Source organism: Grammomys surdaster, unplaced genomic scaffold (assembly GCF_004785775.1).
Source record: "Grammomys surdaster isolate TR1022 unplaced genomic scaffold, NIH_TR_1.0 189, whole genome shotgun sequence".
In the NCBI taxonomy this organism is placed as follows: Eukaryota; Metazoa; Chordata; class Mammalia; order Rodentia; family Muridae; genus Grammomys; species Grammomys surdaster.
Window position 1 is genome coordinate 246,067 of NW_021604634.1, and position 13,558 is coordinate 259,624.

Here is a 13,558-nt window from a genome sequence, read left to right on the forward strand (position 1 = left end):
CAACTCAATCTCTCAAGTCACATTCAACCCAAGTTACACTTCCTGACGTAGAACATCCAGCCATTTCTGGGGCCACATCCAGCCTCCTCCCTCCCCCCCCTTGCCTGTAGAGAATGGAACAAATCTGTGGAGATGAGTGAAGGTTGCAGATTGCAGATGTCTCATGCTTTCCTCAGCGTGGACTTTCTCCTGCCTGCCTGCTGTATACACAGCAGTTTTCAACCCTAAGCCTGGCTGACTGTGGTGACAGGAGACCATAGGAGCTTCAGGTGCCCAGTGGCATGACAGGTCTTGCACAACTCTGCCCAGGGTCACCGATGGGCCTTTGCTCTGCCCACACTTTGTGTCTAAATGTTCCAGCATGTTCTTTCTCTCTCTGCATTCGTGGGTCTTGATCTTTAAAAGAGACATGGGTAAAATTGGCCCGAATCACAGCGGGTGCCAGGAGGCCTGCAAACCACAGACTCAGTGACAGGTCCCCACTCCTCCTCAGCAGTGTCTCACAGGGAGAGATCCTCTATTGTCAGCTCTGAGTTGTTTACTTCCACAGAATGCTGGTAGGGGCACAGCCTGTGACCTCAGATCTGCTTCAACAATTTAAACCCCAGAAAGGGAGAGTCTGCCAGCTGACCTGAGGCACCCTGGCATGGGGTGCTGTGGGCTATTGACCCGGTGCAGTGCTGGCTGGGTGGTTAGAATATAACCTGTGGATAGTTTCTGATGTCTTGCCGGTTCCAGGTGAGATGTCTCCCTAGGCAAGCTCAGTGTCTTTGTCATGAGGTCCCTGCAACACACCCATCACAGTCACTGTTAAACTGCCTGCCCTTTGGCAGTGGACCTGTTGGCTGTGTGAACTCCAGAACGACTGTGCCATGCAGCCCGAGAGAACATTTCAGCTCTGGATTAACTGTCCTCAACCTCAGGCTGCCTGAGCTTCTGGTGACCTGAGAATTGGAGTCTGTCCTAAAGCAGTTGTTAATGTCCCCTGACTGTAGGGAAGAAGTGAGAATGTAGGGAAGAAGTGAGAATGTGTGGGCTTAAATTTTGGTGGGGTTTCTTCCCTCTCCCCTCCTCCTACCCCTCTCCTTCCTTTCCCCCTGTCTGTCCCCCCTTGCATACTTGTGTTCACTGTCCCAGTATATTACTAGAAGAGGGTAGATTGGAGAATAGTTCAGCAAGTGGATTTTTGGACGGAAAGTAACAAAAATCTTCCTCCCTGCTCTGATGTTGTTTTGATGTTGTTGTGTGTTTGTTTGTTTTAAGAATTGCAACAGGCTGATTAGGAAATCCCCAGCTTCCCAGTGTTAAAACCAGTCTGTTTTTGTCTCCTTTCTTTGTTTTTTGTTTTTTTTCTCTCTTTAAATGTAGCCACAGAGAGTAAGGATGAAGAACTCAGAGTGCCTCCCAGGCGGCCCTACCTGGGTATGTACTACTGAGACCCTGGTTCCATTTCACCCTACAGCCTGTCCCTCTGTCAACACGTCTGTCTGCACTTACCTGTGACCTCACAAGTTGCTTCACCATGCATGGCCTGTTCACAGCAGGACACACTTAGCCTACAGCCCGCTGCTCTGCCTGGACTATCTAGAACCTGCTGGTTTCACCTGGACTATTTAGAACCTGCCGGTTTCAAGGGCGGGGTGGACCAAAGGGAAAGAAGAATGGATGTGGGAAATTCAAGATTACAAGCTATGCACTTACCACAAGCTCTTCCTATTGCTGGTGTGCCGGTGGAGTTACTCCCCTACCCCCACTTCAAGTGTTCATTGCTGCTCTGTGGAAGGAACACTGGCTCTGCCTTATTGAACTCTGTCAGCTCCACCACTGTTCCTGTACTTCTAGACTTCTAGAGATTGTCCACCTGAAAAGTCACATCACCTGCAAGAAGGGACAGCAGTTTGCTTCTCCCTTCCAGTCTTCCCGATACCCTGACTGGACAGAGATGAGACATGTGTGTTCTGCTCTTGGCTGTACTGAGGACTTCTGGTTGTTTGCAGTTGACTAATGCTCATGACAGATGAGGGACTTTGCTGTCATGAATGGAACTGACCCTGGCACTGTGCCGTCTGTGGACATGACTGTGTGAGTTCTAGGCACTGTGCCGTCTGTGGACATGACTGCCTCTTATTCTATTTTCATCGGACTTTGTGGGGGTCGACATTTGTGTGTTGAGCTAAGTTCCATTTGATTATGGTGTCCAGTTACCTTTTAACTGCTGGGCACTGTTTACTGATATTATGCTGAGGACTTTTAATGTCCATACTCATGAAAAGTTTTGATCTGGAGTCCTTTTTTCTTGATGGCTTTGGTTTTAGAATATCCTAAATTTAGGCCAGCATTATTCTGAATGCCGGGTAATGAAGTAAGTTCCTGAGTGTTTGTGAAGGGCTGCCATCAAGTCCTCTTTAGAAGTTTCATTTGGTTTCCTTGTACGGCTGGCTTCACCTGGGCCCCTGCTCTAACAGCCTCAGCCCCACCTTGTTCTGAACCCATCGAGAGTCTCTGCTCCTTTCTTCACCCATCTTGGCTCATCTGTACTGTGGCTTGTTTTCAGATTCTTCCTGACAACCGTCTCCAGTTGTGGGGAAATCACTCTTCTTAGTGTTCTTTTGTAATCCTTTTTACTGGTCCTGGGTACCGGTCCTTGTATTCTTTATTCTGGTGACTTTAGTCCCATTTCTATCCTTTGCTTCTCCCCTTACAGCTTGGTCAATTTCGCTGACCTATACCGAGGACCAACTTTTAGTTTTGTTGATTTTTCTTTATCTAGTTTGCCTAATTCCACTTTAACAGTCTCTCTTTTGATGTTTTGTTTTCTGCCTGCTTTTGCCTTAGTTAGCAGTTTCCTCTGGTTCCTTTGCATGGAGGAGTGTTGATTTCAGTTTTTTTCCTATTGTACTTTGAAACATCTGTGCTTACAGCCATGAATCTACTCTGCGAGGGTGGACTGACCTCTTGTGTGTTGTGGTCCGCTGTGCCTTTTTTTCCTATCTTAAAGTGTTTTCTCGTTCTCTTCAAAATTTCTTTGACCCAGTCACAGTGAAGAATGCATGGCAAACTTCGTGTTTGCAAATCCCTCAAATCTCTGCCTCGGTTTCTGTCATAATCTACAGTGGCTGTAGAGAATGCTTCTATTCAGAGTCTCTGAAGTGAAGCTTGTTCTGGGACCTCTCCCGAGGGGTCTCTCCAGGAGCTGGTCCTTGCTGCTATAGGAGTGTCTCACTGTTGAGGGGAGGTGGGGTTGAGGTTTACAGCAGTGTGTGGTTTTCTCTTCGCTCCTGTTTTGTCTGCTCAGTTGTATCCACTTTGAAAGCTGGTAGTGAAACTAACAAATACCTGTTAATTCTTTCATTTCTGTCAGGTGCTGCTTTCTTGATTTCAGAGCAGTTGTTAGGTGCGGTATATAGTTGTTAGAGACTGGCTTTTTTGTTATTACAGATTGTCTCCTATGACATTTTTGTTGTTTGAAGGCCCCCTGCCTGCCAGATATTGAACCCAGGGCCTCATGCATGGGGCACACTACCACCAAGTTACCTCCCCAGCCTTCTTACTTTTTCTCTTGAGATTGGGTTTACTATGTTGCTTAGGCCTTGAACTGGCTCTGCAGCCCAAACAGGTCTTGAAGGTTTGACCCTTTGCCTTAGCCTCCCAAGGTGTGGAGTAGCTGGCCTACCTCACAGCTGTGTATGTAGCTTACTCTAATATTAGCATAACCTCTGTGGATCCCTGTGGTTATGCTCTGAATAGAAGGCAGATAGCAAGTTCAAGGCCGCCCTGGGCTACGTTGCAAGATCTTGTCTCATAACAATAAAAACCCACCACAGGGCCAGTGAGATGGTTAAGCTGGGATTAGGTGTTTCTGTTGAGCCTGGCAACCGGAGTTTGATCCTCAGAACCCATGAGATGGAAGAAAGCACCAACTCCTACATACTGACAGCCAATCCTCACGGGGGCACCATTGCACTCACAGGAGTAGATAAATAAACGTCGTACTAAAATCAAAACAATCTCTGCCCTATTATCTGATTAATGTTTGCTATTTTTGATCTATGTTTGTCATTCTTTTTGTTGTTTGTGCGTACCGGCTCTTTTACAATTTTTAATATTAAGTGAACATTTTAATACTGTGGTGTTTTAATTACTTTAGTGATTTTAAACTATATAATGAGAACTATTTTTCTTGGTAGTTTTTTTCCCCCGAGGCTAACAATACAGAATCTTTTAAATTTGTACTAACTTTTTGGTGAGATACAGAAATCCTTGTATAATTTCTCCTCTCCTGGTGGCGTGAGACCTGTGTGAGCATTTTGTTTGGGTGTTACAAGTCTAACTCTGTGTCTTTGAATTGTAACTTTGTATAGATTTTACTCCTAGAGAGGATGAAGGAAGAAAGAAGTTACCTTGTGTGTCAGCCTTCTTGTTGAGTTTTGGCTATCCTCTTTTCTGTCTGTGGATTTGAGTTATCACCGCCAGGCCTTACTCTCCTCCTGTGTTGTTTTGGTAGCTGTATGATGGAGGGCATGTTTAAACACCCCAAATAGCGCTTTAACATACTGTTTTTCTGTAGTTCCTTTGTAAGCCAGTTAAGAAAGGTAGGTGTTTGTGTGTGTGTGTGTGTATGTGTGTGTGTGTGTGCGCGCACGCACGCACGCAGGCGTGTATACATGTGTGTATAGGGAATTTTTTCTTGAAACATTGCTTTCCAATGCAGTCCAGGCTGTCCTTGGCATCTTACCCCGCCCCCAGTACTAGAATTACAGGTGGGAGCCACCATGCCCAGCTCCCTCATATGTTTTTGGAGTAATCTACATAATTTCCTTTATGTACACTTCATTCTTCTTATGTGCATTCACATGACCTCTGATGTCACCTGATTTCCACAAGGAAAGAAACAGTTTCCTAGTTCTTGTTTATCTGGGGACTTTGTTTTCTCCTTGTGTAAAAAGCTTTCTTAGGAGCTCCCTCCCGGTTGACAGTTGTTTTTCCTTTCAGCGCTTTGAATGTTATCCTTCTGCCTTCTGAACTCCATTGTGTCTGATGAGAAGTCAGTGGTTTGTCTTACTGGGGGTCCCCTGTGAGTGACGTCATTGTTCTGCTGCTGCTTCTAAGATTTTGTTTTTTTTCTCTGACATTCAGCCTTAAATTGGTGAGGTAATGGGATCTGTGCTTCTGTACTTGAAGGTAATGGAGCTTCTTGGATAGGCACGTCTGTTTGGAACCTGTGGTCACAATCTCTGAGTCCTTTGCCCATTCCTTTCACAGAAGCACTGTTGATTTTCCTTCTTTAGGCAGCATAATCTCCATGGAAGTATCTTGAAGTTTGCTGACCCTTCCATCGGCTCAGATCTCTTGTTGAGCACAGATAATGGCTCTTCTTTCAGACACACCCTGCAGCTGGCTCCAGGTTCTCCTGGTTCTCAATTGCTTGCTTTCCCTTTTGAATCATGCTTCTATTGGGTGAGATGATTTCCTCATATCTCTGTTGGTTCTTTATATATATTCTTTGGATTCCTTTAGTTCTCACCATATATTTATGATGTTATTTTGAAGTTTTGTTTTATTTTGTTTTTCCCGTGTGGTCTAACATCTCTTCACAAATAGTTTCTTGCTTTTTGTTGTTGTTACACCCTCCATGTAAAGGCTGCATTTCCGTTTGTTTGCATACTGGACAGTGAAAATTAATATTGTGACAGCCGTGGCACTAATCTCATACCTGGGGGAGGAGGGTGTCTTATTTGTTGGTATCCTGCTTTGGTCGAATGGGGCAGTCTGAGCCCACCCACTTGTGCTTCTGTGCTTCGATCTGGTCAGCTTTGAGCTCTTAAATGTTCTGCCCTCACTGGACCACACTTGGCCTCCATTACCTGCAGTGCTGGCTCTGTTGGTGTGACATTCTGGTGATGCTACACCAGCAGCTGGCACCGGGGGTCAGTAAGGCTGGTCTAAAAGTTGCTCTGCTTTCAGGAGAACTCTTAGCTGCCTGCTTCTTTCTCCTCAGCTGTCTATGGAGCCACTAGCTGCTGCTTCTTTCTTGTTGCTTCTCCTCTTCTTCCAAACAGGGTCTGGTTATGTAGCCTAGGCTAGCCTGGTATCCACTATCTTCCTGTCTCAGTTTCCAAGAGTAAAAATCATGGATGCCAGACATTCCTGACTCAACTTCTACCATGTCCCAGGTCTTCATTCTTTTGCTAGGACTCTTGAGCCCAAGCTTGCCTCAGCTCTGTTCTGGGCATCTGTCTCTTAGGGAGGGCTTTGAGCTCTCTGCTCCCATACTTGTCCCTGGGACAACCTCAGATGCTGCTCTGAGCTGCTCAACAACTTGCTCTGAGGACAGGCCCTGGAAGGGGACCTTTGCTCCTCTCAGCCTTCTCCCTCTGGGATGGAGACCTTACCCTGTGTAAGGTGCTGTAGTATGACCTAGGATTCTTACCCCTGTGTGGAGCCCCAGCCCTGAGTGGGCTGTCTGGGGTGGATCCCAGGGCAGAGGAGCTCAGCAGGTGAAGGGCATGTGGACTGTTGCGGGTTAGCCCTCATCTGGCACCTGTGTGGGACCATAGTCCCCCCCACCCCTTCTCCCCTGTGAGATTTCTGTTATGGTTTCCCAAGACCTCCTGCTGCTTTTCTAGCTTTTCTCTGAGTGCTTACCTGACTATTCTGTTTAACTTGGACCCCTGGGGCTAGAATTAGGGAGGATGGTTTATAGAGGCTGGTGACATGCTTCAGTGTTGTTCTCTGTCAATGGTGTTGAGAAATAAACTTGGGATCCGTGTGTGGTGCTCAAGAGAGTTCCATGGTGGCTTACTGTTAGAACTGAGCACAGTGTTCCTAAGACTGCTGGGAAAGCAGGAACCTTAACACCTCTTTCAAATGAAGGCGCCATTTTGGATGGGAAAACCGTTCATTCTGGTGCTCTCTGGGCCCGAGCCTTGCTGGGTCCTTTCTGTTATTTTTTGAGCTGTGCTGTCATGAACTTGAGTGGAACTCTTCAGAACAGAGGTTGCTATCCTATCAGCTACATTGATGGTGACACTGAAGAGAGCTCTGCAGGGTGACATGACAGGTGTGGGCCACTGTACCTCCCATCTCTCCTGGCTCATCTCTCCATTGAAGGGAACGGTGCTAAGGAACAATCTTTCAGGCCAGGATTGGTTCAGTGTTGCCTGTCCATGTCATTGATGGAGAAACTTGGAGTTGAGTGTTCCAATCCTTTATTGGTATGTTGGTAGGATAGAGTCAGAAAGGACTCCTGAAATAATAGGCAAAGGATCAACAGCACTGATAGCCCACACATAACAAACACTACTCACCCCTTCTCTGGCTCTCAGAGTAGCTGCCACAGGGATGTGGGACCTACCACACTAGCAGCAGTACCACGACAGCCTCATTTGTATAACCTCAGATCTGAGTGAGATGCTGGCCTCGGTGGCTGCTTGTTTTGTTTTGGCCAAGCAGTGAGTGTTCCCAGCCAGTTTCCTGGAGCATCCTGTCTGGAAGCTGGGAGAGGGGACTGAACATGTACAGCGCCAGCACTGCTCCCCAGCTTCCGAGCCATCCTCTAGCTGAGCCACAGGCTAGCCTATCCCTTGTCTGTTGTGGCTGAGGGCAGTGCTGGGTGAGTAGGGACCACTGGTCTGATCTGGAAGGCCAGGAAGATCAGTTCAGCAGTTGCAGGAGGTGTTGGCTATTCTCTTAAAGTCTGTTGGTATATCTGACCTTCAGTCAGAGTGAAAGCTGGCGATTCGTGGGCCATGTGACTCCTGTCATCTCTCCAGGTGAGCTGCCATGCCCTGGAGGCTTGTACAGGTTTCCTGGGACTTGGGGTTCTGCCTCTTACCTCGAAGTCTGAGTTCCTGTGAGCATTAGAAGGCTGTACATGAATCTGAACCAGGTTGGCCAGGATTAGACCTGTTTGTTTCCTCACGAAGGGTTAATTTTTTGTATAGATATCATCACCAAGTTAAGTTTGGACCATGATGATTGTTTCCTTGAGCCATTGGAGGTTGAGTGTATTTTCCATAACTACCTAGAATGTTGCTGTCAGCAGGCCTCAGTGTCCTCCAGACAAAGAGCTCAAGTAAATTACAGAGCACTGTATTGTCTTACCTCCAGGAGCACCTGGCCTGCTCTTGACTTTGGTAAACGTGCTGGAGTGTGCTTTTGGCCTTCTCCTGCTTCTGCCCTGGGAGGCCCTGGCTCAGTTGGTTTTCTGACTAGGGATCTGGCCAGGCTGAGGGTTAGGGGCTGGCCTGGGGCCCTCAGGGCAGACAGTGTGAGGAAGATAACTGTCTCAGAATCTCAGGTGATCCGGGCAGATAGTCCTGCTAGGCAGTAGTGAAAGTCAGACATTGCTGCTGAAGAAACAGAATGCAGCCAGTGTGTGAGCCACACAGAGAAGTGTGGAGTTTTGAACAGTTCGTCAGAAAAGATGAAAGAGCCAGGTGCAGGAGGCCATCCCTGAAGCCCCCCTATTCAGGAGGCCCAGGAGTCTGAGAGCAGCCTGGACCAAAGCCCCATCTCCCAGACAGGTGAAATGAGTGAAGTTACCCTTTATGTTTATTTTATAAAACATCCTTCCAGTGCAGTCAACACAGACACTGTAGACCTATTCTTCTTTGTCCTGAGCCTTTGAAGTCAGGCATGTGCCGTGTTCCATGCCTGTTGGGATGTGTGGCATATCGTGCTGGTGCGACGCTGGGAGAAGGAGGAGAAAGCAGCTCTGTCATAGCTGTCTAAGAAAGGCCTTTGGGGTTGAAAATGAGCATGTTTATCTGACTCATGAGGAAGGGGCATGGGAGGTGGCTCTGCCCTTGTGCGGCTGAGACTGATTGTTCATGAGTTCCTGTGCAGGGCTTTGCTCCGTCCTTGACTTGCCCAGCTAGGGGCAGGGTACTGTGTTTCCTGTTTCTTCTGATTGGTTTAAGGAGATCTCCCTTGATGCTGGTGTCCCCCGGGATGGTGAGAGCTGTTCTGGATTGCTGACCCAGAGGTCTGATGACTGCATGGGATGCACATTTTGTGGCCTCCCTGTGTGGCCTTGCTCAGTGGTGCTCAGGGAAAGAGTGGTCAGTGCTAGTTGCATCTGATGTGAATTCCTCTCTGCTCTCTCAGTTTCACAGACGAAGGGGTTTGTTCTGGGTGGCCAGCTGGGTTCCTGCCATTTCCGGTCCACAGTCCAGACTTGTGTCTCTGCTACAAGGGCACGTGGAGCAGCATGAGAGCCACAAGAAACGTTTCTGGAGCTTGGAGGCTGTGGCTGTGGCTCCCCCACGGTAGTGCTGAGTACTTTAGGAAGTTGGAGAGAAGCATTCCGTACTCCCACTTGCCAGGTGGTGTCCTGCCGTACTGTCCCTGGGGTGGTCTGTCCTTACCTAGCTTACCTGCTCTAGCAGCCCAGTCTCCTGAGCCCCTACTTCATGTTGGTGCCAAGCATCAGCTGCCTCTTCTGCTGCATCTTCTCAGAGGTGAGTCCTACTGCTGGTCCAGGCAGGACCCTGACCTGCTAGCCTGGAGCAGAAGCTGTCATTTCTGAGGACTCACTTCCCTGTACCTTGTTCCTCATGGTTCTGGGGTTCTCTCTGGCTTTTCAGTGGCTGATTGTCATTGGCTTAAACTCTCTCGGGCAGCTGAGAGAATCCAGACCCTAACTGCCAGGGTTCCTGACACTGCAGAATACAGGGTCTGCTCTCTGGAGAATGTGATTTCTTTTTCTCTTGCTTCTAAGGGAGTTCGAGGCTTTGCCTGAATTGGCACAGACAAGCCACACGAGGGTGCTGGCGGGCTGCCGTAGGAACACAGATTGTACACCACAGGTGGCAAAGCGGCCCCAGGTAACTGTGGGGGCCTCAAGGTGGTATTCACCACTGCCCCAGAGATGGGCTGTTAAGGGAAAAAACAAAACCAACAAAACCAAAACCAAAACCCTGGCCTGGACTTGGTTTCTTTCTGCTGTAAATGCTGTGACAAACTCAGAGTCTTTTCCTCCCCACAGCAGCGTTAGGGCTACTCTGACCTCAGGGGGTCTAGAAAGACTTGACCTTAAGACTTGAGGATGTTGGGTTTTCTTCCATGTGTTTTGTGACCACTTTCTGTCTATTCCTTTTGCCTATTTATGTATTGGGTCGGCCATCCTGTTGTACATCATAGATTCAGAAGGACAGTGGGCTTTCAGATGTGTTTGTCTTAAATTATTAATGTGTAAGTGTTCTACAGAGCTCTCTATCTTTCTGTCTTCAGGAGGAAACTTGGGGTGCCATGTCTTCCCTGTTATCTCTCCATATCTTCTCACTGCCTTTCAGGAACCAGCCATCCTGGGAGCCATGCTTGTCTCTCATGTGACCTTTGCTACCTGATGTTGAAGGGCTGCCCCTGGCCTCCAGGTCCCAGCTACCACACACCACATGAAACGATGTTGCATTGGGCTGATGGCCTTTTCCTTGTGCTCTGTTTGGGAATCTTTGTCTCTGAGGGTCAAATTAGTACTCCCTGAAGGTGCTAGAACACACAGTGAGTCAGTGTATGGTCCCCTATAGTGCAGGCCAGCTCTGCTTGCCCCTGCTCCCCCAAAGAAGGCTCCTTTCAGGATTGAGCTTCTCATCTGAGGGGCCTGCTCCTTAGGCTACTATCAGGATGCATTGGAACTGTGAATGAGTCCAGGCTAGACTGTCATCAAGAAGGCTCTAGAACAGATCGAGTGGAGATAAAGCTAAGGTTAGTCCATGGGCAGCTAACACTTGAGGCCTTAGCTGTAGATGGCGAAGGTGACATTTCCATTTCCTCTCACATGGCTTTAGCCCTGTAGTAGGCTCTGAGTCAAGTTTCACTGATGTATTGATAACACATTTAGGCCTTTGGGCCACATGCTTGTTGCTGAGGCTGGGGATGGGAGAACCCCAGAGACCCAAACACAGGGAGGCACCTTTTGTTGTAGAGTTCCTCCTGGGTCCAGGCTTTAATGAGACCTGTATCTGACAGGGTGACTCCTTTGTGTCTCTGATCCCAGTAATCCGAGTGGGCATAGGGCAACATCCTCCTGGACTAGATAGTATGTGACTCACATAAAATGCCATTGATACAGGTAACCTGGTCTCTGCTCTCTGGGTTTCTCCAGGCTACTCCTTGTTGTCCTGGCCTACTCTCTAGAAACAAACAAACAAGCAAAAAAAGCTTCCTTAGATAAGTCAAATCCTAGAGTAGTATTAGAAATGGCCATGTGTATGCGCGTGTTGTCTGAGTAATTGGAAGTTCAACTCCCCCCACCCCACTCCCCAACACACATACACTTTTTAATGAGTACCACACCAGCATGTCCTGATTTCTTCTGGAGCAGAGGGAGAGGGCAACCTGCTAGTTCAGATGCAGAAATGCTGATACGGGGCCTGCTGAACCTCTGAAAAACTCAGGGCTGCAGATTTACTGCAATTTGCATGTTAAAGTCCGTCCAGTTTTCATTACAAACAGAGATACCAGGCCAATGATGTGTCAGCTGTTTTCCTTACTACAGACTGTATTCAGTGGGCTGGGGTGTGTAGCTCATTGATAGGATGTGTGAAGACTTTTTCTTTTCCAGCCCCCCAAATAAAATAACAAAAATAGAAAAGAAAAAAAAATCTCACCTCCCTCTCAAAACAGCTATGCTTAGAAGAGTTTAGCATCTCTGGCATCTCTTGGCCCTGCCCACCTATACCTGCTGGAATTTCCTGTCTTGGACTTGTGATCTAAGAGCCAGGTCAGGCATAGCCATGCCTCGTCCTCTCTGTAAGTAGGTTCCCTTCTCTTTCGGAAGCTTCCCAGAAGCTTCCACAGTCTCTGGTGAAGTATCATTTAATTCATTCACATCATTGCTTGTGAATATTCCACAGAATCCATCATCAAACAACATGGGCTATTGGGCTGGTGACCAAGTACGTAGTAATAGTACTGTGTGCTGACTGAATCCCTCTCATGGGCGAAGAACAGTTAAGACTTGTAGAACTGATCCATTAACTATTAGCTCAGTCCCAGGAGGTGGGTTTATTAACCCGAGTGAATGGAGACACATAGTTAACCAGAGTTACAGAGGGCAGAGCTGTCCCTCTAACCCAGACGTCAGATTCCAGAGGCTGTGGTACAGTCTGTGCGTTCCTTCCTAGAACTATTGGAATTAACCTAAAGGACTTAATATTTGGTACCGAGAGTCCCTAGGATCGTTTCTGTTGGAGTGCTGTCATCTGCCGACACTGACCTCTTCCTGCTGTGTCTCCTCCACACTGACTGCCTTGCTCCCAGCTCTCCTCACTGAATTGAACTATCCACATCTCCCACACTGACTTCGACCCACTCACTCGTTCCTCCACACTGACCTTGCCTGGTCATGTCTCCTCTCACTGGCCTTACCCTGTTTGTACTTCTTCACCACACTAACCTTGGCTCACCCCATTCATTTCCCCTCACAATGACCTTGCCTTGTCCCACGGTTCAACTCCCTTACGCTGACTGGACCTGCCCATGCCTTGTTGGTATCTCTCCCCATGAACTCCGATCTGCTCACAGACTGAGGCGCCTCTCTTCCTCTCCCTCTAGACTTTGATCCTCATCACTTCTGGCACTGGAGCAGCTTTGCAGACTATGTGCAGTGTGTCCTGGCCTTCACAGGTGTGGCAGGCTATGTCACCTACCTGTCCATCGATTCGGCTTTGTTTGTAGAGACGTTGGGCTTCCTGGCCGTGCTGACGGAAGCCATGCTGGGTGTGCCACAACTGTATCGAAACTACCGCCACCGCTCCACGGAGGGGATGAGGTAGGGGTGCTCCTATGCAGGTTCCCACTGGAGCCATTGAGCTCTGACAGGAGGGGGAAGTCACGCTGCTTAAACACATCGGGCCTTTGACTCTTGTCTAAGAAGATATGTTTAGATGGGGCCGGGGAGGGAGGCAGAAACCTTCTGTGGAGGCCATGGCCCATCAGGAGCTGCAGCACCTTCATGCAGGACTAGGGGTTGAGGAATATGGTACCTGTACAACTGGATATGACAGGGCATATGACCCTGCCAAAGGTACCCCAACTATGGCTTCTTCACAGTGGGACTCGCCATGGCCTACCAAAGCTACAGTGTTTGGCAGACGAGGATAGACTGTTGTCAGGATCGTACTAAGAAGTGTCTGGAGACATCTGTCTAGCACAGGACGATTCCCATAGACCATTGGAAAGTCTTGAAGAAAACAGCGTTTACTCAGCACAGGTCAGCTGGTGAGGAGGAGGGAAGAACACAGCCATGCGTTTAATTTGGCACCATCCTTAAAGAAGCCATCTGACTCTACACTGAGAACCTGTCTGCTTCTCAGAGACCCCATGCACTTCTGAGACTCCATCCTCCTTCTCCCCGAGACCCTGTCCACTTCTCTCTACCCACTCCTCGCTAAAGTTCATCCTACCTCTTTTGGTCCCCTTTCTCTGAAGGTTCTTGATACCCTGTGCACCCCTGTGTATCCTGGTGATACTTTGTCGTCAGTGGAATCACAGGGTCCTGTTTTGTTGAGGAAAGCATGTCCTGGTAAGAAGGGACAGGCAGTGGATAGTGCAG

At 48.3% G+C, this 13,558-nt stretch overlaps 1 protein-coding gene across 7 annotated transcripts in view; it reads left to right on the top strand.

Moving 5' to 3' along the window:
- The window catches only part of Pqlc1 (PQ loop repeat containing 1), a 37,502-nt gene that overhangs the window by 15,848 nt on the left and 8,096 nt on the right, over positions 1-13,558 (top strand). For 3 of the 7 annotated variants that reach the window (XM_028768925.1, XM_028768924.1, XM_028768926.1), the window contains exons 4-5: positions 1,369-1,422; positions 12,559-12,775. The exons of 1 other annotated variant lie outside the window; for it this stretch is intronic. In XM_028768925.1, the coding sequence (XP_028624758.1) occupies positions 1,369-1,422; positions 12,559-12,775 (271 nt within the window). Of the gene's footprint in view, positions 1-1,368; positions 1,423-12,558; positions 12,776-13,056; positions 13,217-13,558 lie in introns of all 7 variants that reach the window. 3 more of the 7 variants (XM_028768928.1, XM_028768927.1, XR_003711619.1) reach the window with 2 other exon arrangements.